This window comes from Bufo gargarizans, chromosome 2 (genome assembly GCF_014858855.1).
Source record: "Bufo gargarizans isolate SCDJY-AF-19 chromosome 2, ASM1485885v1, whole genome shotgun sequence".
Lineage (NCBI taxonomy): Eukaryota > Metazoa > Chordata > Amphibia > Anura > Bufonidae > Bufo > Bufo gargarizans.
Window position 1 is genome coordinate 442,936,904 of NC_058081.1, and position 23,477 is coordinate 442,960,380.

General features: G+C 44.3%; 1 protein-coding gene across 1 annotated transcript in view; it reads left to right on the forward strand.

Moving 5' to 3' along the window:
- Positions 1 to 6,607: 6,607 nt before the first annotated feature.
- The window catches only part of DELE1 (DAP3 binding cell death enhancer 1), a 38,415-nt gene continuing 21,545 nt past the window's right edge, over positions 6,608 to 23,477 (forward strand). The window contains exons 1-2 of the mRNA XM_044280957.1: positions 6,608 to 6,742; positions 15,819 to 15,927. Coding sequence (XP_044136892.1) covers positions 6,712 to 6,742; positions 15,819 to 15,927 — 140 coding nt within the window. The 5' untranslated portion in view covers positions 6,608 to 6,711. The remainder of the gene's footprint in view (positions 6,743 to 15,818; positions 15,928 to 23,477) is intronic.

Genomic DNA, 23,477 nt, shown 5'->3' on the forward strand with positions numbered 1-23,477 from the left:
AAAAGTGGAAGTTTATTGGGCCACAGTGTCACAGTGAGGCGACGTTTCGGCTCAAAACACAGAGCCTTTCTCAAGCATCAAACACAAGTGTAACAGATGGTATAAATAGATATACATAATTAGGGGGTGGAGTGATCAATAAATACAATATATATAGTGAAAACGTGTACAAAAACAAATGTAGCGTGATTATAAGTTAAATGACACAAAATAATCTTGTGATAAAAATACAGTGATACATAATTGTATATTATGTATTTTCATATACAATTATGTATCAGTGTATTTTTAATCAAAAGATAATTTTTTGTCATTTAACTTATAATCACGCTACATTTGTTTTTGTACAAGTTTTGACTATATTGATTGTATTTATTGATCACTCCACCCCCTAATTATGTATATCTATTTATACCATCTGTTACACTTGTGTTTGATGCTTGAGAAAGGCTCTGTGTTTTGAGGCCGAAACCTCGCCTCACTGTGCCACTGTGGCCCAATAAACTTCCACTTTTTCTACTGGATGTGCTGTCCGTTTTCGTCTATATATATATATACAGATATAGCATAAATATAATCAACTGTAGACTTGTGATTGTTAATAAATTCCTTTATTGTTCAAAACACAGTTTACAGTCATTTGTAGTCGCAGCCGCAAGTCAACGCACGGAGTTCAGGAAGGAGGCATAGCAACAGGTAGTTTGTATATAAAGTATAAATAGGCGGAGTCATCAATAGACGACTATTTATTAATTATTAATATTAACTCCAAATATTAATGATGAATATTCCCTTTAACAATTAGCCCCTGTTCGCACTTTTGTCAACCTCAATCAGTATTGAGTATGAGAGTTTGCTGCTTGTCCATACCTTACAGCTCCCTAGAGTGCAATACACAAAACCCAGTAAGATTTTCCATTTAAAATTTGTCTGGGATGATCTCCTCCTCTTTTTGGTCTATATACCCTTTCTATACCAGATACAAACCGGACATATTATCTCCTTGCATTTCTTTAAAATGTTGTGAAAGCATAGAAACATCAGAGATTTTTTTCTCCTTGACTATCAGACAAGTGCTTTCTAATCTGTATTTTCAGTTGGTTGGTGGTACATCCCACATATTGCTTATTACAAGTGACACAAGGGGCTAGATATACTGCATACATGTGAACCCCATGCTGCCAGCCATGCAGCTCTTCCTCTCATTCCTTCATGGTCTAAAAAGACACTTGGGGAAAAGAGGGACCCTAACGTCTGAGCCCTACTAGCCAGGACCGAAACGAGGAGTAGGCGCTCACCTAGGGTGCCACCTCGCTACCCATATATGCAGATGTTTAGTCTCCTAGGCTGCTGGGCCTGAAGCCTATGAGGCAGTAGAGTGGTGCAAGAGGTCCCAATTATGTCACCGCACCCTCCTGCGCTGGTCTCCTGTGATCATGTTATTGTGCGAGACCCGGCACAGGAGCGGTGATGTCATGTGGACCATCTGTGCCAGGACTCGGCAACACAGGTCACAGCTCAGGCTGTGGCCTGCATCCATCGCAGACAACGGCATAGGAATGGGAGTGAGGTGGGGTTTTTTTGTTTTTTTTTTGCCTAGGCAAGACTTACTGGGGGCAATAAGGAAGGGTGCGGAGGAGCATCATGTATAACTGCCACTATAGGAGGGAGGGGGTGCATTATATACTGGCGCTAGGGTGAGCTTTATATAGTGGAACTAGGGTGGGGGGAGCATTATATACTGGCACTAGGGTGGGGGGAGGGTATTTTAAACTGTCACTTGCAAAATCTGTAACACCATGTGTCACATAGTAATACTGGTGTCTTATGTGGCAGAGGGGGCTGCACACCCCTGACCAAATGTGTCTGGACCAAATGGAGAAGAAAGGGAAATTGAACAACTGAAATCAGTGGAGACTTCACCTTTAAGTCACTAGATCGCTTTTAGTTGTTTCGGGGGGAGGGTGCAATTTGCCTGCTCGGTCTAGGGCGCCGAAATACCTTGTCCCTGCCCTGCTCCTTGCTACCACTTTAACCCCTGGCTGCAGTATATTTCTCAATTGTTCACCTTGGAACAGTATAGGAACATATTTCAAAATGATGCTTTTTATTTTTGCAAATCGGCAACTATTGCTTGTGACAAATGTGACGTTTGCATCAGATTTTTCTTTATTTTTATCCCTTTTCGCCATATTTGCAATTACGTCAGATCTTTTAATTACTTTTTTCCATGCATCTAGGAGGAGACCACCAGAACCGTCTTTTGTATAATACCTGTGACTCTTGGGAAAACGTAAGATCATTAGAGCAATTTCTCCTCAGTCTCAGCCATTCCTCATATGTGATATATATATATGTCTTCGATGACACGAATTAGAGGATTGCATTGCTGGCTGTTTTTTTCTATGGGATGCAGTTTCCACTCTCTCATCCATACTTCATAGCCTCAGGTCCAAGATAGAGGTTTCTCGTTTCTGAATCTTAAATTTGTAGAGTTATTATTAATGTATTCCACAAGCTGGTCAAAATCCTCTTTTCCTGTTTTCAAAAAAAAATAAAAATGTAAATCATCTATAAATCTCAAGAAATAAGCCGTGGATTGTATTGGACTGTTTCTGGTGCAGGATTTGTTTTTCTACGGAGATATCATTAGACCATTGTACCTGAACCCCATTCTCCATGTTACAAAATATATCTGAATAAAAAAACATAATCTCCGGATTTACTTACCTCAGGCTCTGCCACTGGAGGTTTTGCTCCGTTTTTCAGATTTGACAGCAAGAATAGGGTAGAAAGAGGCACTATTCTGGCCATGAAAAGCCAAAACACCACACTGAGGTTTGCTGGGCATCCTTGGGACCCATCAGATAAAGGATCTGGCAGAGAACCATGGCATCCATGGAAAATTTTCTAAAACTTATATTACACTGGCAGATAATCTTGCAGATCATCGCTAGCAATCGTTCATAGGAACGCTTGTTAGTGATGATCTGGCAGTGTAATACTGCCGCCAATTACCTGAAGAACGAGCAAATGCTTGTTCATGGGGCAATGCAAATCTTTAAACAGGTTTAAAAATCATAGTTTGCTGGCAGCAGATTGTGGTGTCTAGTCATGATCTGCTGCCAGCAAATAGTGATTCAGTATGGGGATGAACGATGGCATAGGCGATCGTTCGCCCCCATACTGAGGAGGAAAGGAAGGAACGTTCCCCTCCCGGCAATTGCCTGTGTGATCTGCCAGTGTAATATAAGCTTAAGTTGTATTTCCATACAAACTATTTTCGCAAATCTCAAAAGATTTTACAAAGGCTTGATCTCCACTTACTGCTATAGGACTTCCGAAAATAGCCGAGCGTGCTTGCTCAGATATTTTAAGAGGTCCCAGAGCAGTGAATAGTCACCAGTCATGAGTGGTCCTTTACTTCAGTCGCCCCGTTCTGGAGATAGGAGCAGGTCCCATAGGTGCATAGGTGGAACCAGCACCCATCTGACATTGATTGCATAGTACAAGCTAAAAAGAAAAAGGTATCATTTTAATCTCGACCCTACAAGGCATAATAGCTGGTTTAATAGGGTTGACCATGCTGACAGAGGCTCTTTAATAACCCTCTCCTTTCCCATGCCAATAGTCCTATGGCCCTCTGACGGGTCTTGTTTACTAGAATGCAATCATGACATGTAGAAGAGATGTAAAAACGCCATGTGATAAAACCATGTGATGACATCCTGTCTGTGGACCACGGCAACCATTCACTGGCCTCAGTGGTGACATGTCCCTGAGAGGAAGAGACGTCATCACTTCACATTTGCCGGGGATGAGATGGGACGGGAATGGGAACCTCAGAGCTGGAATGGAGTGGAATTCAGTAAGTGAGTGAGAGATTTTATATCATATTTCTGTTTCCAAGACCACAGTACATTTTTTTGTGGTTGAAATACCCCTTTAACGTGTTATTTGGCCATGGATTTCGACTCACCACAATGTCATGTCAGAGTTACTGTACAACCGAGCGCCAGCATTAAATGTGCCTAAAGCAGGATGGACTCTAAATATGGCCCTGGCGGAAGGGCTGTGTCTAATGAGAAAGCAGCCCTCTATGTAAAACTTAGGAGATCTGCTAATTCTTCCAGGAGTTTAGGAGGTCTTCCTTTTTTCCAGGAGTCTCTGAGAAGTCAGTAGAGTTGGCATGCACATTGTAATAGTATGAACAGAGTCTTACACTATGTAACAGCAAACATGTGGTGTCACCCATAACAACTAATCAGATTGCTTCGGCGGCCGTGCGGGTACCAGGAGCGAACCGGGTGCCGGGGAGCGGAGTAACTATGATCTATATGAGGGGCCTGTGCATTGGGGGGCATGTTTCAAACTGCCTTTTGATAGCGGGTAGTGCAGGGCCTCAGTCTGTAGCAATGTCTTTTAACCTGCCTGCAGTTTTGCAGAAGCCCCACTGACCTAAGAATCAGTTCTTACTAACAACTCAGGTCCTAAGCACGGCCTCCTGATCCACAGCTCTGATCCCGACTGTAAACCCTTTTTGCTCATTCACATAAATGTTGGATGTTTTGCGGCCCATAAATTGCGGATCCACAATACACAGATACTGGCCGTGTGCATTCCGTATTTTGCGGAACAGAACAGCTGGCCCCTAATAGAATAGTCCTATCCTTGTCTGTAATGTGGACAATATTAGGACATGTTCTATTTTTTTGTGGAACAGAAATACGGAAATGGAATGCACACAGAGTCATTATTTTTTGTGGCCCCATTGAAGTGAATGGTTCCGCATACATTCCGTAAAAAGAATGGAATGGACATGGTAAAAAAAATACATTTGTGTGCATGAGTCCTTTGACTGCCAGGGATCATGACACGATTAAAGGGGAATCCCTCTTACAATCGGGTCATTGGATTTCCTAGTGACCTGATCTGGAATGGGAGATGCCATCTGCAGTCAGCCCTGAGGGTCTACAAAGGACCCCAGGGCTGCCTGTCCAGGTATGCCGTAATAGTAATGCATGCCTCCCAAGTGTCCCTCTTTTTGACCCAAGTCCCTCTTTGATCCTTAAATGTCCCTCTTTTTGACCTGGGAAATTAATGCATAAATGCGCATTAATAAATTTATTAAATTGCTCCTTACTAAAGTGTCTGTATGGTTTCTACGTTTATATTAGACCAGAACTTCATTATTTGGTACAATTTGGACCTTAAAATATCTATAATCGGATGATTTATACTAATATTTGAAGTATTGAAGTGCAAGAAAAAATTAGTCCCAGGGGCTCCACATGCTGTAAAAAATCCAGGAACTTATACTCACCTAACCAGTCCCCAGCTGCTGCAGTTGTGACAGTATTTCTGCTTTGGGTGGAGTTAGAGGCGTGGCCTAGTATGAAAAAAACTGCCGTCATGCGCACCGTACATACTGTCCCTCTTTGTGATTTTCAAAAGTTGGGAGGTATGTTAATGTGGTAAAGGGGTTGTCGGGGTTCAGAGCTGAACCCGGACATACCCATATTTTCACCCAGGCAGCCCCTTGGTTGTTAGCATCAGAGCATCTCATGCCCCGATGCTCTCCTTTGCCCTGGCACAGGCTCTTTTGTTTACAATAACACACTGCCGGGCGGAGGCTTCTGCCCGGAAGGCAGTGTGTTCGGTGACGTCACCGGCTCTGATGGGTGTGCATTAGCACTGCCCTAGCTGTTTTACTGGCTAGGGCAGCGCTAAAGCCTGCCCATCAGTGCCGGTTACATCACCGGTCTTCTTGGCAGCCCCATGGAGGGCCCGGTACGTCACCGAAACTCCTAAAAAAAAATGCCTTTGCCCTGCGCGATTTAACGAACTGCTCCGATGCTCAAGTCAGGGGTGAAAATGGAGGTATGTCCGGGTTCAGCTCTGAATCCAGACAACCCCTTAAATGGGTTTTAAAAAAATGTTATAAACAATGTAGTAAAAAAAACTGCAAAAAACAAACAAATGCCCTTATTTGGTATAAAATACATTTTTTCTGCACACATTAAATAAAAAAATTAAATAAATAAAAAAAATATATATATATATTAGGAATTCACATGACCATAATAACCTGAAGGATTTATTTATCAGGCTATTTCATATGAAACATGAATGGCGTGACATTTCTTTTAAAAAAAGTGCTTTTTTGCTCTGTATATTTCCACACTCAAAAATATTTAAATGTCATCGTAATTTATAGGTATGCCCCAACAGCAAAAAATAACCACATTTCTCCTGCCTAAAACAAAGCCTCAGACTGCCACATCAATAAAAATTATAAAATAATAAACTTACACGTTACGGCGGGTGAAATTCAGGGAGACAAAAAAACTAAATAAATTTTGCTGGTCATTAGGGTCTTTTCAGGGATGGCTTATTAAGGGGTTAACACTTTTTGCTGGCACTATCAAAATCTACTCAAAATGCGATTTTATACTTCACAAACAACAACGTGATGCTACACTATTGCTTGTGTCCTCAGAAATTCCGACTTCTCCAGTCGTCCACTGCCAGACACAAATATGGCCTCCGATGCATCGCGTACCTGTCACACCATTCGTCCGCTCCCGCCTCTCTTCAGCGTCATCGCAGAAACTCCGCCCCTCCTTTCCGCACTCTAAGATGGTCAGCAGGCTGCTCGGCTGCGCATGCGCACTGGCGGCTGAAGTCCTGTGATCTGGAACCGGGGTAGCCATGTGGCGGATTTCGGGGCTCCTGTCTAGAGGTGAGTGTGACAGCTGAGGCGTGTGTGGTAGGTGGCCCGGGCTCCCGGCAGTCTTGCACTGTTGGATTGTATTGTGGCAGTGGTGTTTGTTATTTCAGCTTCCGGAATGTATACAGCTTCATGTTGACAGATCGATCTCCGATCTGATCTTTTCGATATCGGTGGCTTTACACTGTACTGGAGGCTAGAGCTATATGATGAGGTGTCTGGCTGTCACCCCTGCCCTTTCTTCAGGACCACCACTGACTGGGCCTATGGCAGGGATATTGACAGGCAGAGTGACATGGAGCACCACTGTTGGCTGTACATGGTGCGGTTGTTCTGGTACCAACAGGCGGTAATATAGATGGGAGCGCCTCTGAGCACGTGTGCGCATTGTCACCTAATAGACGGACCATTGTTTTCTACCACATATGTCACATTTGATTGACCCTCCTCCGCTCCAGCTCAACCACTCCCATCCTCGCAGCGGTGATGTGACTGCTGCAACCAACTGCTGGTGTCAGTGGTCTTACGCGTATACCTTTTGAGGCCAGTGGTTAACTCCATGGGTGATGTGCAGTATACAGGACGTCCTGCTGCAGTAGAAGGAAGGATAGAACATGGCGCTGTTTTTCACTGTTTTTTAACATTGGACAGCCATTTTATAGCATGCACCTAGAACAGGAATCGGCAACCTTCGGCACTCCAGCTGCTGTAAAACTACAACTCCCAGCATGCATACTTACTCCGCTGTTCTTGTAACCCCAATAGAAGTGAAAGGAGGATTCTGGGAGTTGTAGTTTCAGCTGGAGTGAAGGAGGTTGCTGATCCCTGACCTAGAAGATTCCTTCAATGCAGGATCGGTTGTAGTTGGACCCACAAGCCCCCAGCAGTAATGGGATGGAGCTGCAGTACAAAGCACAGACCTTGAGGGGGTGTGTCCCGTCACTTTGGCACAGTCCACACTGATTGGATAGTGTTAGCAGGCGTGGACACACCCCCAACTGGTAACACTCAGCTGGCAGCTTATACACCATAGCTTGGGAGAAAAGCAAGTCTGTCACTCCCAAACACCAAATATAGCATTATGGGTTAATACCCACCTATAATATAGGTCGGGGGTCAGCACCCTCCGGCACGCCAGCTGTTCTGAAACTACATGCTCCATTCACTTCTATGGGAGTTATAAGAGCAGCTATGTGTGCATGCTGGGAGTTGTAGTTTCAGAGCGTGCTTGTGTCATAATCAGACAGAAGCTAATTCATCTGCCAGCAAACATTTTGGGGTAATTTATCAATATGAAATACGCCGAAATTAGGCGTATTTCAGGCGCAGATTGCGGCGCAAAATTTAGACCATTTTCTATGCCTGTTTTAGGCATAGAAAACAGACTAAATGTAATGCCCGTTGCCGACAAGCGTGTGCGGGTTAGGTGCGTATGCGTTCAGTGAAAAATGCACGATTTAGCAAAGTCATTCAGTTTTGTCTGTGATCGCGTTCAGTGCAATGTGATTTAATGCGTTTTGCACGCACGTGATAAAAAACTGAAGGTATACAAACAACATCTCCTAGCAAACATCCGTGAAAAACGCATTTTCACGCAGCCCCATTCACTCCTATGCGTTTTTGCGTGAAAGTCGCCGAATATAGAACACGCTGCGATTTTAACGCAACGCACAAGTAATGTGTGAAAACCAACGCTCATGTACATAGCCCCATTGAAATTAATGGGTCCGGATTCCGTGCGGGCGCAATGCGTACGACCAGGAATTTTGTCCTGGCGCCTGGGTATTTGCCCCTGCTTAAAAACAGGCCCAGCACACCAGCAGCTGGACGCAGCCACTGGAGGGTTAAGACTGCAAGCAAAATGTAACTTTTTTTTTTTTTTTATCACTTGCACCTAAGTTTGGACTGCCACCCTGCCCGGACCCCTCAGCTTCGGCTCCATCGTGGTTTGGCCACTCTCTCTCGCCGTCTATCGGTCGCAGCGTGCTGATGTCACCGTGCGTCATCTCCAGGGCAGTTGAAAATGGCAAAGCCTTTACCGAAGCCCGGCCGGTACTTATGTGATAACTGTCTGGCAGACATCAGAGCCCGTGTCCCGGTGAGAGCCTCGTCGGGGGGAGAGGAGTTAGTGCAGGGGAGGCAGAGCGGGAGCACAGGTAGCGGCGCTGCACTCGCTGACAAGTGGAGGGAAGACAATCAGCCTATCATCATTCCTCCTGCTGTATACAGCAGCGGACATGATCGGGCAGCGCAACATCCCAGGGCACCAAGTGCTGCCAGGTCCCTGCACTGCCGGCTCTGTGGCGGTAAATGATGCGCTCTGCAAAGTTTATAATGTCTGCCTGCTGCAGCCATGTTGGCCTCAAGCACGGCCATGAACCCGGGGGGGAGCTGCATACCTGCTGCCGTCATTAGGCCGGAGCTCCTGCTAGCCACAACTGGTGGCCATTCCTGCAGCATGCTTCATCCCTGTCTGTATATCACACAGAAAGCCGGGTGGCAGCTTCTAGGAGAGCTGTGTGGTATACAGGCTGTCTGTCACCCAGCTTTCCTGGTCTCCTGAGGAGAATATATCTCAGTATAGGAACATTTAGATACGTTATCATATAATTTACCCATTCAGGAGTCTTGGAAAGCCGGGTTGCAGCTCCTATGAGAACTAAGACTACTGAATGGCCAAATCATCTGATTACTTCTCTATATGTTCCCATACTGAGATATATTCCCCTCAGGAAAGCTGGGTGACAGGCTGTATACCACACAGGTCTCCTAGGAGCTGCCATAAGACTCCTGAATGGCTAAATCATCTGATAACTTCTCTATATGTTCCCGTAGTGAGATATGTTCTCCTCAGGACTAGAAGACCAGGAAAGCTTGGTGACAATCCATGAGAGAGCTAGAAGGCCCCTCAGTATTCCTAGGGTAATTCCAATGGAAATATTTTCCACAGAGGATTACCTGTTGTGGATTTATATCAAACTCTACATGTAGCGTGTGGATTTTCTGTGGAATTCAGTTACACATGGTGAAATCATATATTACCATGATTTGAATTGTGCACAGTAGGTACATTTCCGTGTAGATTTTATGACGTGTGAGGATTTTTGGCAAAATCTTATCCATTTTGCTGGTATTTGCTGCAATACGCTGTGGATTTCATAGCTGCAGTTCTATGAGATGAATGAGCCCGGACCAAACATCCTGGGGAAGGGATCTCAGTTCTGTCAGCTGCAGCACAGGGATTATACACACAGTGACGTCCCAGTGCAGGGATTATACACACAGTGACGTCCCAGTGCAGGGATTATACACACAGTGACGTCCCAGTGCAGGGATTATACACACAGTGACGTCCCAGTGCAGGGATTATACACACAGTGACGTCCCAGTGCAGGGATTATACACACAGTGACGTCCCAGTGCAGGGATTATACACACAGTGACGTCCCAGTGCAGGGATTATACACACAGTGACGTCCCAGTGCAGGGATTATACACACAGTGACGTCCCAGTGCAGAGATTATACACACAGGTGTATACACAAGAGGTGTTATTTTTGTCGCTGAAAATAAGGCTTTATAAGGTAAAAAAAAAAAAACAGCTCCTAACTTTTTTTAGCTGGCTCCTAGATTCCAAGGATATTTGTACGCATCACGCATTGCACCCGCGCAGAATACTCCCTCGTGTGAAAGGGGCCTAAGACCGCAAGAAAGCTGTCTTACATGTAGATTGGAGCTGGATGCGCCAAATTTAGGCTGCCTTCACACTAGCGTTTTTACTGGATCCAGCATGGTTCAGCAAAAACGCTTCCGTTACTGATAATCCAACAGCCTGCATCCGTTATGAACGGATCAGGTTCTATTCTCTTTACATAGCCAAGACGGATCCGTCATGAACTCCATTGAAAGTCAATGGGGGACGGATCCGTTTTCTATTGTGTCAGAGAAAACAGATCTGTCCCCATTGACTTGCATTGTGGGTTATGACGGTTTTGCTCCGCATCTCAGGACAGAAAGCAAACCGCAGCATGCTCTCCGGTATGAGAACAGAACGGAATGCATTTTAGAGCATTTTGTTCTGTTCAGTTACGTTTCGTCCCCATTGAGAATGAATGGGGACAAAACGGAAGCATTTTTTTCGGGTATTGAGACCCTTTGACGGATCTTAATACCAACGCTAGTGTGAATGTAGCCTTATGTAGAGGCTGACGCCACTGCCGACTCAATAAATGTGCCTCTTTGACCCTGCAGTAAACCTGTCAGTGTGCAGCAGTGTAGTAAATCCGGATAATGCAGATTAGTAGCATTATTATCTACCACTAGTGACAGCACTTACTGGTGGTGTGGCGTAAATCCCCCCCCCCCCCAATTCACTCAGAGGTTGATTTATCAAACTGGTGTGAAGTAGAACTGGCTTAGTTGCCCCTAGAAACCAATCAGATTCTATTCTATTTGGAAAGGAGCTCTGAAAAATAAAAGGCTGCATCTGATTGGTTGCTGTGGGCCGGAATAGAAGGACCCCGTACATTATGGAGGGGGACGCATGGCCATACTGGCATTGCCTGATGGCTGTATTGTCTCTGGGGCTGAGGTGTTTTGCCCGGTGACAAGGAGTTTATTTTTAGGAGCCCAGTTTTGGAGGGAAAAGGTTTCCCACTCTTGTGGGATCACTGGGCAGAAGTTTAATTCTGCCCGGTGATTTTTCCCTCAATTGGCTGGGCAACTAGCCCATGATGTCCCAGGATCTCGGGGAAGGTTAGCGGAGCCCTGGAGACAGTAATTGATTGGTGGTGGTGGGAGGTTTGGGGCTATAAGTGTCCGAGCTCCGCAGGCTGGGCTTGCCTTTGATCTGCACCTGCCTGTGGAGCTGGATTCTTTGTGCCCCGTTAGGCATAACATGTATTGCCATGTGCCGTTCTAGCGCACGTGGCCATTGCTGGGCCATGGCTGTCATGGAACCGAGCCACTTCTGTTCTAGTGGTGCAAACATAGCTTTGGCCCCCCCCCGTTCATCTGGACACCTGCCTCGGTTAAAGGGGTTGTCCAGTTTCAGAGCTGAACCCGGATACAAGCCGATCTGTACTCGTTGAATGAGTGGAGCATCGAAGCTTTTCACGCTACCATGCTCTCCCTTGCCCTGCATCGTGCAGGGTAAGGGAATTTTTATTAGATCCGGTAACGTACCAGGCTCTCCATGGGTAAGTTGGCGGAGGCTTCCTCCTAGCAGTGAGTCTGGTGATGTCACTGGCGCTAATGAGCGGTCTTTAGCACTTCCCTAGGCTGTTTTTACAGTCTAGGGCAGCGCTAAAGACCACCCATTAGAGCCAGTGACGTTCCCGGGCTCACTGCTAGGTTGAAGCCTCCACCTAGCAGTGTCCAAATGTACACAAACAGCCCTTGCCCTGCACGATACAGCGCAGGGCAAGGAGGAGTGTGAAAATCTTCAATGCTCCACTCATTCATAGTAAATGAGTGCAGATCAGGTTGTGTCACGGACAACCCCTTTAAAAGCAGTTTCCATGCAGAAATCCCGCTAAGGGTATGTTCACAGAGTTTTTCTCTGGATTTTGTCGCAGATTCCACACCCAAAACACACCAAAAATGCTTGCAATACATTTCCATTAAATTCAATGGGAAAACCGCATTCATTTATATTGTGCTTTTTTCCATTCCTGGTTTTAAAAACCGCTGTGCAGAAAAAAGAGATTATGTCCGTTATTGACGCAGAATCCTCATCCAGAGGCTTTTGAAATAGGCAGGATGAAAACCACATTAAGGGCTGTTTCACACAAGTGGATGCCGTGCGTGACATCCGCAGCGTGAATGACAGCCAAGACCCGATGCGGACAGCAGATGCACGGAGAATTAACATGACTGATAATGCTCCGTGCCTCTCTGTGACCTCTTTACTACGAAATCACAGTGAGATAAAGTTGTCACTGTGATTTCGTAGTAAAGAGATCACAGAGAGGCACGGAGCATTATCAATCATGTTATTGCTCCGTGCCTCTGCAGTTCGCATCGGGTCTTGGCTGTCATTCACGGAGCGGATGTCACGCACGGCATGCGCTCGTATGAAACAGCCCTAAAAATTTGGGGAAAACTGCGTCTGAATAAAAACCGCATCCTAAGGGCTGATGTACACGGCTGTAGTTTTGGTTTGCATCTGATCCATGTGCTGTCTGCATCCATAAGTCCGTTCTGCAGCCCCGCAAAAAAGATAGAACATGTCCTATATCTGTTTGTTTTGCAGACAATGACAGGACATTTCTGCAGGAATAAAAAAAATGGCGGCATGGACTCGGCAGGAATCTGTGTTTTGTGGATCCATGATTTGCATAAGCCCTAAAAAACCACAAGGAATCCTGGAGCTGATTCTGCATCACACATACACATGTGCCGGGCCCCTCACCGGTAATATACTTACCCCGCTCCCGCTGCCTCCCCTGGTCCCCACCGCTGCTGCTTCTCCCTGCACAGGGATGAAAATATCCGGTGTCGGTGGGGTAGCAGCCAATGGCAAGCAGGGACGGGGGCGAGCCTCCCTAGCACCTGCCATTAGATGCTCCCCCCCCCCCTCGAAACTGGATGTTTTAATCCGTGTGCAGGGAGAAGTAGCAGCGGCGGTGCAGGAGCCAGGAGCGGGGTAAGTATACTACCAGTGAGGGGCCCGGCACATGTGAGGGGGTTTGAGAAATTGGATAACACCTTTAATGTCAGGCTGCATTACATAAATGTAGGCAGAGCTGCTGTGATTTCCATTGATCTTCTGCAGCTAACTCCGCATTGAATCCTCTGCAAAATCTGCAAGTCGCCGTGAACCCAAAATTGCAAAAAAAAAAAAAACACCGCTGTGCGATTGCAGCAGCAACCCCGTTCACTTCCATTAGGCTTTGACACTGCTGCGCAACAAGGTTGTCATATACCGACAGCCTAAGGGTGCATTCACCATTCACACAACCGTGTGTATTTTGCAGTCTGCAAATCACCAAAATACGGAAGACATCTGTGTTGCATCGTTTTTTTTTTTTTTTGCAGACCTGTTGACTTCATCGGCCCATGAACCGCATTTTGCGGCCAAAATGATCCGCGTGCTTTTTGCATCCGTATGTCCATTCTGCTAAACGATGTATGCATAGATCATGTTCCATATGCAAAATGCAGACCTCGGACCCATTGAAGTCAATGGGTCCGCAAATTATTATTTTTTAATGCAACACGGACATCATCTGTATTTTGCGCAAAATACATACGATCATGTGCATGAGGCCTAAATGTCTAGTGATCACAACTGTAAGGGTCTATCTTTGCAGATTGGGGATTAATTACTTTGCCTGTTTCAGTAATGAATGATAAAAAGCACTTGGCACGTATTTTATGGCTGCGTCGGCTCCCACATCCCGTCTGCTAATCTCTGGATGGACCACCATCTGTATAGAGTTTGTAATTATAGCGCGATATACGGCCTGTGCCAGGGCGATTTCCTTACTGTATGATTAAACTAGCAGAGCAGTCTTCTAAATGGCTCAGTCCATTAATAGTTTATTCTCACACAGGGCGGCCATTAAATATTCATATCACAACTGTATCATCTATCATCAGAGTATAAAAGTGTTATGAGCACTACATAAAAGAAACAAATAGTTTACACACTTTTACGCTCTGAAGGAGGTCGGGCATCAGGATAAATAGAATCGAGATATGAAGTCACCAGATGCCGGCAGATGGCCAGGAACGAGGGCCATCAAACATTCACCATTTTTTTTTATACAGTTCGGACGCAGACCTACTCATTACTGCGGGGCCGCATCTGTGTGACCATTCCGCAAATGATAGAACATGTCCTATTCTTGTGCATTTTGCGGAAAATAATATGCATTTCTATAAGGCCACTTGCAGGCGAGCGTGTTCGGATTAGGTCCGGATGCGTTGCAGATGCGTTCAGTGAAAAATGGGCGATTTCGCAAGCAAGGTCATTCAGTTCAGTTGCTCAGTTTTTATTGCTCTGGTGCAATGCGATTTAATATGGTTTGCACGTTCGTGATACAAAACTGAAGGTATCGTAACAACATCTCTTGGCAACCATCCGTGAAAAGCGCATCACATCCGCACTTGCTTGCGGATGATATGTGATTTTCACGCAGCCCCATTCACTTCTATGGGGCCAGCGTCGCATGAAAAACACAGAATATAGAACATGCTGCGATTTTCACGCAACGCACAAGTGATGCGTGAAAACCAACGCTCATGTACACAGCCCCATTGAAGTGAATGGGTCTAGATTGCGTTCGCATTGCACCTGCGCGGAATACTCGCTCGTGTGAAAGGGACCTATTGGGGACTGAGGAAAGTGCGGGATCACGACAGGTATCTGTATTTTGCGGGTCCGCAGCTATATATACAGTCGTAGTCGTGTGCATGAGGCCTTATTCTTTATGTAAGTGCGGGCTTCAGTGCACTGGGGGTGGGGCTAGCCTCTCTGAGCTCCTCAGCTTTCCAGTGCTAGCTATACCCCTCAGTGCACTGAAGCCCTCACTGGCATAAGGAATAGAAATCTTATTTTCTCGGGAATGCCACAGTCAATTTTCACAAAAAAACTATCATTTTAATCAACAGAATCAACTCTACCAGGAAGTATGCCTGGTCTAATAGGGTTGAACCTGCTGTCAGTTGCTCTTTAATTCATTATTTGACACCATTGTGAACCTGAACTTCTGAACCAAGTGTGACCCCAGCATTGCAGTATAAGGACATCATTGTGGGCACCTACAGATTTTCCTGATAGTATCAAGGTTTCAGAACTCTGTATTAGAGCTCTCTTCTATTGAGTCCTTACCATTGTGCGTTCAACATGAAAAGAGCATGTTTTTTTAGCGTGTCGGTAAGCAGAAATGTTGAAATTGGTAAAGTGGCACAGTTTTGTTAAACATAAAAAAAAATACACCTTTAGTATTAACCTACAAAATAACTCTTCCCCCTATATATAGAGGAGAACGTTTCCTACAATTCCTCCTCTGCATAAATGTATGTAAATTGGACATAGAGATTATGTTGTAGTAACATGGTCCTTATTATTATTTTTTTTCAGCCCTGAACCGCTTCCATGCAGCCAACATCCAGGGCTGTGTACATGGGGAAGCTGAAACACTGAACCCTTCCTCCTTGATTCCCTTGGGACAGAATGCAGGTAGCAGAAGGTACGTGGAAAATGCCTAAATGGTAAATTTGACAAATAACTGTGGGGGGTACAGTGCCTTGAAAAAGTATTCATACCCCTTGAACATTTCCACTTTTTTTCACGTTACACCCAAAAACTTAAATGTATTTTAATGGGATTTTATGTGATAGACCAGCACAAAGAGTGTGTGAAGTGAAAAGAAAATAATACATGGTTTATAAAAAATAAAAACCTGAAAAGTGTGGTGTGTGTGTGTTTGTACTCAGCCCCCCTGTTATCTGATACCCCTAAATAAAATCCAGTGTGACCAATTGCCTTCAGAAGTCACCTAACTAGTAGTTAGAGTCCACCTGTGTGTTTATAAATTCTCAGTATAACTACAGATGGTCTCTGAAGTCTTCAGAGGTTTGTTAGAGAACATTAGTAATCAAACAGCATCATGAAAACCAAGGAACAGACCAGACAGGTCAGGGATAAAGTTGTGGAGAATGGTAAAGCGGGGTAAAGCTAAAACAAATATCCCAAGCTCTGAACATCTCACGGAGCACTGTTTAATCCATCATCCGAAACAGGAAAGAGTATGGCACAACTGCAAACTTACCAACACATGGCTGTCCACCTAAATATAGCCCAAGCAAGCAGAGCACTAACTAAAGAAGCAGCCAAGAGGCCGCTGATGAAGAGCTGCAGAGATCCACGACTCAGGTGGAAGAATCTGTCCACAGGACAAGTATTAGTCTGTACTCCACAGATCTGGCCTTTATGGAAGATTGACAAGAAGAAAGTAATTTTTGAAAGCAAGGCATAAGAATTCCTGTTTGCTACAACCCATGTAGGAGACACAGCAAATGTGTGGGAAAAGGTGCTCTGGTCAGACGAGACCAAAGTTTAACTTTTTGGCCTTAATGTGAAAACGCTATGTGTGGTCGAAAACTAACACTGCACACCACCCTGAACACATCATCTCCACCATGAAATATGGTGGTGGCAGCATCATGCTGTGGGGATGCTATTCTTTACCACGGACAGGGTAGCTAGTCAGCGTTAATGGGAAGATGGATGGAGCTAAATACTGGAGGGAAACCTGTTAGAGGCTGCAAAAGACTTGAGACTGGGGCAGACATTTACTTTCCATCAAGACAATGAACCCTACACCTACAGCCAGAGCTACAATGGAATGGTTTAGATCAAAGCAGATCCATGTGTTTGAATGACCTAGACCTAAATACCATTGAGAATCTGTGGCAAGACCTTAGAATTGCTGCTAACAGATGCTCTCCATCCAATCTGACTGAGCTATTTTACAAAGAAGAATGGGCAAATATTTCAGCCTCTAGATGTGGCAAGCTGGTGGAGACATACCCCAAAAGACTTGTAGCTGTAATTGCAGCAAAACCTGGCCCTACAAAGTGTTAACTCAGGGAAGCAGAATACAAATGCCCTCCACACCTACCAGATTTTTATTTATAAAAAATGTTGAAAACCATGTATCATTTTCTTTTCTCGTCACACATACTTGCTACTTTTTGCTGGTCTATCACATAAAATACATTACGTTTTTGGGTGTAACGTGAAAAAATGTGGAAATGTTCATAGGGTATGCATACTCTTTCAATGCACTGTATCACCCCAGCTACTGTCTTCACATGGGATTTGAATGTCTTCTGTGATGCCCATGCCATACCGCTGTTTCATCATGGTTTGACATCTACCCTAATATATTAAAGGGATTATCTGGTTTCTAAAAAAGTATACTTAAATCAATTACTCGAAATTATTAGCCTTACTACTATATTTCTTGTCTTCAAGATACTCCATCTAGTATCTAAGTGGGACCTCCTAGTTGAACCTCAATTGTGCACGTGTATAAAAACCCTACAGAGACCCCACTCAGTAGATAACGTCTCCATACAGACTAAAATGTAGCTCTGTACCATAACACGTATTTCACTGGTGCATCTTCGGGGGGGTCTAAAGATGTATGTAAGTCCACACCAATAAATTGAATATCCTAGCTTACCCTATAGCAGTGGTGGCTAACCTTGGCTTCCAGCTGTGGTAAAACTACAACTCCCAAGATGCCCCCCTTGCTTGGCTGCTCTGAGAACTCTGTAGAAATAAATGGAGCATGCTGGGAGTCGTAGTTTCACCACAGCTGGAGTGCCAAGGTTAGCCATCACTGCCCTATAGGATGTAAGTAGATCCATGCCGGGCCCAGGAACACATGATGATGCGTAACATGTAACTGCTTCCTCCCTGCTGCTAGTCGCAATGCCCCATTCTCATGAAGAGTAAGTGTTCATGATCAGGTAAACCGTAGGGCTGTGACGCACGCCATCATCTAATTGGAAGTTGTGCCCACAGTCATGTAAGTCAGCATCCCGCACTGCAGAAATATTATGGTGCCACTGCAGCCACATTCTTACCCGGAGGAGACCCTGTATTCCTACTTGTATCTGTAAAGATGATGGCTAGCCTACATCTATGACAGATTTCTACACGTTAAGCCACATTATATCTACTAATAAACCGTGTATATTGTGATGGGTGTTTAGTGCCACACTGTGTAACGGAACTCACACTCCTGATCAGTCACCCTCATCTGTATTTATTCTTCATACTGTATACTTGTGCATGCATAATATAATGTATGTACCCCATAAACAATAAGTCCTAGGTCATGTGAATTATCAAAATACCCCACATATATATCCGTAATACCCCCCTAGTAGAATAAATAAATAAATCCCCCATTAATAAAATCATTTTCCAGTGTTACATTATGATACCCCCTACCATCATTTCATAAATCAGTCATAGTTCATAAAAGGACTCCTTGGCCCTCCAACATCTTAAAGGGTTTGTCCCACAAAAAAAAAAATATTCTACAGTTTTCAAACCAGCACCTTGATCTGAATTGATTTGTAATTGCATGTAATTAAAAATTTAGCATAGCCACTGAGTTATTCAATAAAATGTATTTGTGTCGCGCCACCTGTTTTCTTATTTCTTTGTCCTGCTCATTGAGAAGGCCGCACATGCTCAGTTTCATCCTTCAACCTGCCTCCTGATCTGTGATAGGGAGAGCATGGACACGCCCCCTGAGCTGCAGCAGAATAGACACTCCCCTTGATCTGTCAGCTTGATATAAACCTAGCAGAGCAATGAATGCGGAGAACTCCGGATCCATGTCAGGTACAGGGCTGGTTCTAGCTTTGTTAGGAAGAGATTGTCATGTACTATATGGTGTCTGATTTTAATTATTTTACAATAATCACGGGATAACTGCTTTAAAGTGAACCTTTAGTCCAAGAGAAAAAAAAACATTAACTGGAGATCGAACAGAACACTTACATGGTGCCCTTTTTTTACATCTTTTCAGCTGCAGATCCGCCAGTTCCCTGGCTCCTCTTCTGCCATCCAAGATGGCCGCACCGCTTCTCAGACTGCCCGATGCATATCGTGCATTTGCCCTTGGACTGGCCAGCATTGCTCAAGTTCGGCTGGACAAGCAGGACGTAGCTTGATGCATAGTGTGCACCACGTAGTCAGTCTGAGAAGCAGTGCAGCCATCTTGGATGACAGAAGAGGAGCCTGGAAATCGATGGATCTGCAGATGAAAAGGAGGGCGCCACGTAAGTGTTTTGTCCTTATTTTTCCCTTGAACCAGAGAAATGTATGGGGTCCACCCTGTCTGAAATATCTGTGCAAGTAAACAGGGGAAGGAATAGTGAGTATGTGCTATTGAGCTGGGTGTTATTTTTAGACCTTTTAGGAAGTCGGACAAACCTATTTTAATGTGTATAAAAGCCTATACTTTACAATCTGGCCTAGTAGGTGCAGCGGCATGTACGTATACACACCCAATGTAAACGTATGCTCATGTGCTTCCTGTAATTCCTGGTTACTTCGCAGTGTATCAGGTGACAGGTTGACACGTTTGGTAGCATTATTATGTTGTCAGTCTGGGACGGCTCTTCCTTAACCCCTTAAGTACCAGGCCCATTTTTTTATTTTATTTTTTCCTCTCCACATTCCAAGAGTCATAACTTTTTTTAAATTTTCCATTTCATATGAGAGCTCATTTTTTGCAGGATAAGTTGTATTTTGTAGTGGCACCATTTGATTTACCATGTCTTGTATTGCAAAACGGGAAGAAAAGGCTACCTCGGAACCAAAGCCAAGTTTGGTTTCAAGTTTTAAAGTGGTTTTCCACTTTAAAAATCAATTACCGAAGTTACTCAGGGAAGTCACGTGCAACTTGGGCGAATAACTAACTTCGGCTTATCAGGGCCCATGCATTTTAATACTTTATGGAGACGGATCTCTGTACAGTATTAATCCGAATTTTTGAACCAAACGACTTCACATGTAACATAACATCCGCCGCTCGCTTCACTCATCTTGGGGTGCAGATGCCTTTACAGGGACGTCTAATGAAGGCCTCCATGTCTGCATTCTGTAAATGCCTGCATGTCTGCATTCTGTAAATAAAATAATTTTTATATATATATATATATATATATATATATATATATATATATACACATTTCCCTTGAGAGTTTTTAAATGGAACAAAATGTAAAAAGAAATAACCCCTCCACATATTTGGTATTTCCTCAGAATTGCCGTTCTTTGCTTATACGCCATAAAAAAATAAAAACGGAATAAAAAGAACAATGAAATGGTACCAATGAGAACTATGAAGAACTAAGCCGTCCCTCAAAGACAAAGCCCTCACACAGCTCTGTCGAAATAAAATACAAAAATTAAGGGTCTTGGCGATACAAAAACATTTTTAGGAACTGATTTTTATTTTTGTTTTACAAAAGTAGCAAAACTATACACATTTGACATGACTGTAATCATACTAGCCCAGAGAATAAAGTTATCTTGTTATTAATGCCGCAGCATTTTAAATGTAAAAAAAAGATGCAGAACAGGCCTTGAATTTGAAAGTGCTATTGTGCAATCGGCTGGTGTGTCACCTGAGAGCAAATTCCACAGACACCTTCCCGTAGGCAGCTGCCGGTCACTGGACTGAACTAGCTGTCCTGTTTAACCTATGGACTCACAGTCTGTTGCAACATATTTTACATGGTTTGTGACGTATTTTGCTGTTTACCTTTTTGTTTTTATAGTGGCAAGACTACATTGTATATAAGTATTGCAGCCTCATGTGATACCCTGGATCCTGCTTTGTCACAGACTTCTTACGCCTAGAGTCATCATTATAGGCCACCTCTTATTGCAGGGCTCCAGATGGCGACCAAAATGGTCGCCAATGCGACTTAGAATTGCAAAATGGCACCAAGACTGTTCTGCCTCTTTAAGAAGAAAGGGCTTTCATCCAGCGGACACGCGCTGCTCTCAGCAGTACAGGGGAGAAGGAGGCAGTCCCTCCCCCCTGTGCCGCTGCTGCCACCAATGGACTGATGGCAGGGAGGAGGAGGGGAGGAGCTGTGGCCACTGCGCCACCAATGAGTATAGTTTATGCCTGAATACAAATGCAGGCTGCTATGCCGGCCATATTCCATACTCTGCACCCATCCTCTATGACTGCACGCTGCGATCCGCTGCAATTAACCCCTCTGGTGCGGCACCTGAGGGGTTAATTGCAGCGGATCGCAGCACGCAGTCATAGAAGCCAGGAATGGGATATGGCCAGCACCAGCAGCCTGCGTTTGTATTCAGGCATAAACTATATTCACTTAAATTAATGTGTTAATTATATTCATTGGTGGTGCAGTGTGCCCCCAAACCCCAGTATTGTAACTAATATAATCATTGGTGATGGAGTGGCCACAGGCACCCCCCCCCCCCCATTGTTATATTCATTGGTGGCAGTGGGCACAGGGTCCTCTCCCCTCTTCTTCATTGGTGGTGCAGTGGCAGCTTCTGATCGGAGCCCCAGCAGTGTAATCCTGGGGCTCCAATCGGTTACCATGGCAGCCAGGACGCTACTGAAGCCTTGGCTGCCATGGTAATCTCCCTGCTGCTGTGTGAACTATGCACAGGGCAGCAGGGAGAGTGTGAAGTCCTATTAATCCTAATAGAGCTCTAATAGGGTGAATAGGACAAGGGATTCAAAGATCCCAGGTTCTACCCTAAGAGGGCTAATAGTAAGTAAAAAAGAAAAGAAAAAAAAAAATACTAAAAGTTTAAATCGCCCCTTTTCCCAATATTACATATAAAATATATACCGTAAACAAAAAATTAAACATATTACATATCGCCACGCCCGAAAAGTGTGAACTATTAAAATATTTTAAAATATCTCCTATGCAGTGAATGCCCTAAAAGGAAAAAAAAAACGCTCAATTTGCAATTTTTTGGTCATTTTGTCCCCCAAAAATATGGTCCAGACTTTCCATAAAATGCGGAATGGCTTTTTTGGTGTTTTTTTTATTTTTTTCGTGTGGTATAGAGTATCGCAATACTTTTTTATGGTATCGAAATCAAATCAAAATTTGGGTATCGTGACAACCGTAGGTAAGACAGAAAATCTGTCAGATAATCTGTAGGTGTAATGCAGGCCTTATGGGGAGCTGACTATATAATATTCTGGCCTTTTACCATTCTAAGTTTTCTCTATTATGGGGGCACTTTTTCATTCTCACTCCTCCATAAACATTTTCTGGTGGGCTCTTTAAGTGAGAGCCCAGTGGCTTAAACTGTAATGGAAGCAAAGTCTACCTGTGCTATGAGGGCATTGTGTCACCTGAAAAAATTGCTAAGGCTTTTACTTGAAATTTTGTAATATTACAGATAGTCTCTTCCCGTGTTGCACCCAGGCTATGTCCATCTTCACAAACAATTTTTTTATTCTCCGTACAAAATGAAAATGTAATCAACTTTGCATTATGTTTTAAAGGGGTTGTCTGGCTCGTTTAATTTTCTATATACAGAATTGGTTGAAAAAAAATAAAAATAATAAAAAGATGAAAAAACATTACTCACCTCATGGATCTGACATTTCCCATTGGTCTCTGCTTCCTAGTCCCAGACCAAAATGCAGGAGATGCCTGGTTAGGCTAGTTTCACACTAGCGTTCGGCTGTCCGCTCATGAGCTCCGTTTGAAGGGGCTCACAAGCGGACCCGAACGCTTCCGTCCAGCCCTGATGCAGTCTGAATGGATGCAGATCCGCTCAGACTGCATCAGTCTGGCGGCGTTTAGCCTCCGCTCCGCTCAGCAGGCGGACACCTGAATGTTGCTTGCAGCGTTCGGGTGTCCGCCTGGCCGTGCGGATCCGTCCAGACTTACAATGTAAGTCAATGGGGACGGATCCGTTTGACGATGCCACAATATGGCTCAATCTTCAAACGGATCCGTCCCCCATTGACTTTCAATGTAAAAGTCTGGACGGATCCGCTCAGGCTAATTTCACACTTAGCCATTTTTTGTCAATCTAATGTAGACGGATCCGTTCTGAACGGAGCCACCGTCTGCATTAATATGAGCGGATCCGTTCAGAACGGATCCGATCGAACGCTAGTGTGAAAGTAGCCTTAGCCAGTCACTGGCCATTGATTTGCTGAGCGGGCATCTCTCCAAATTTTTTTGCATT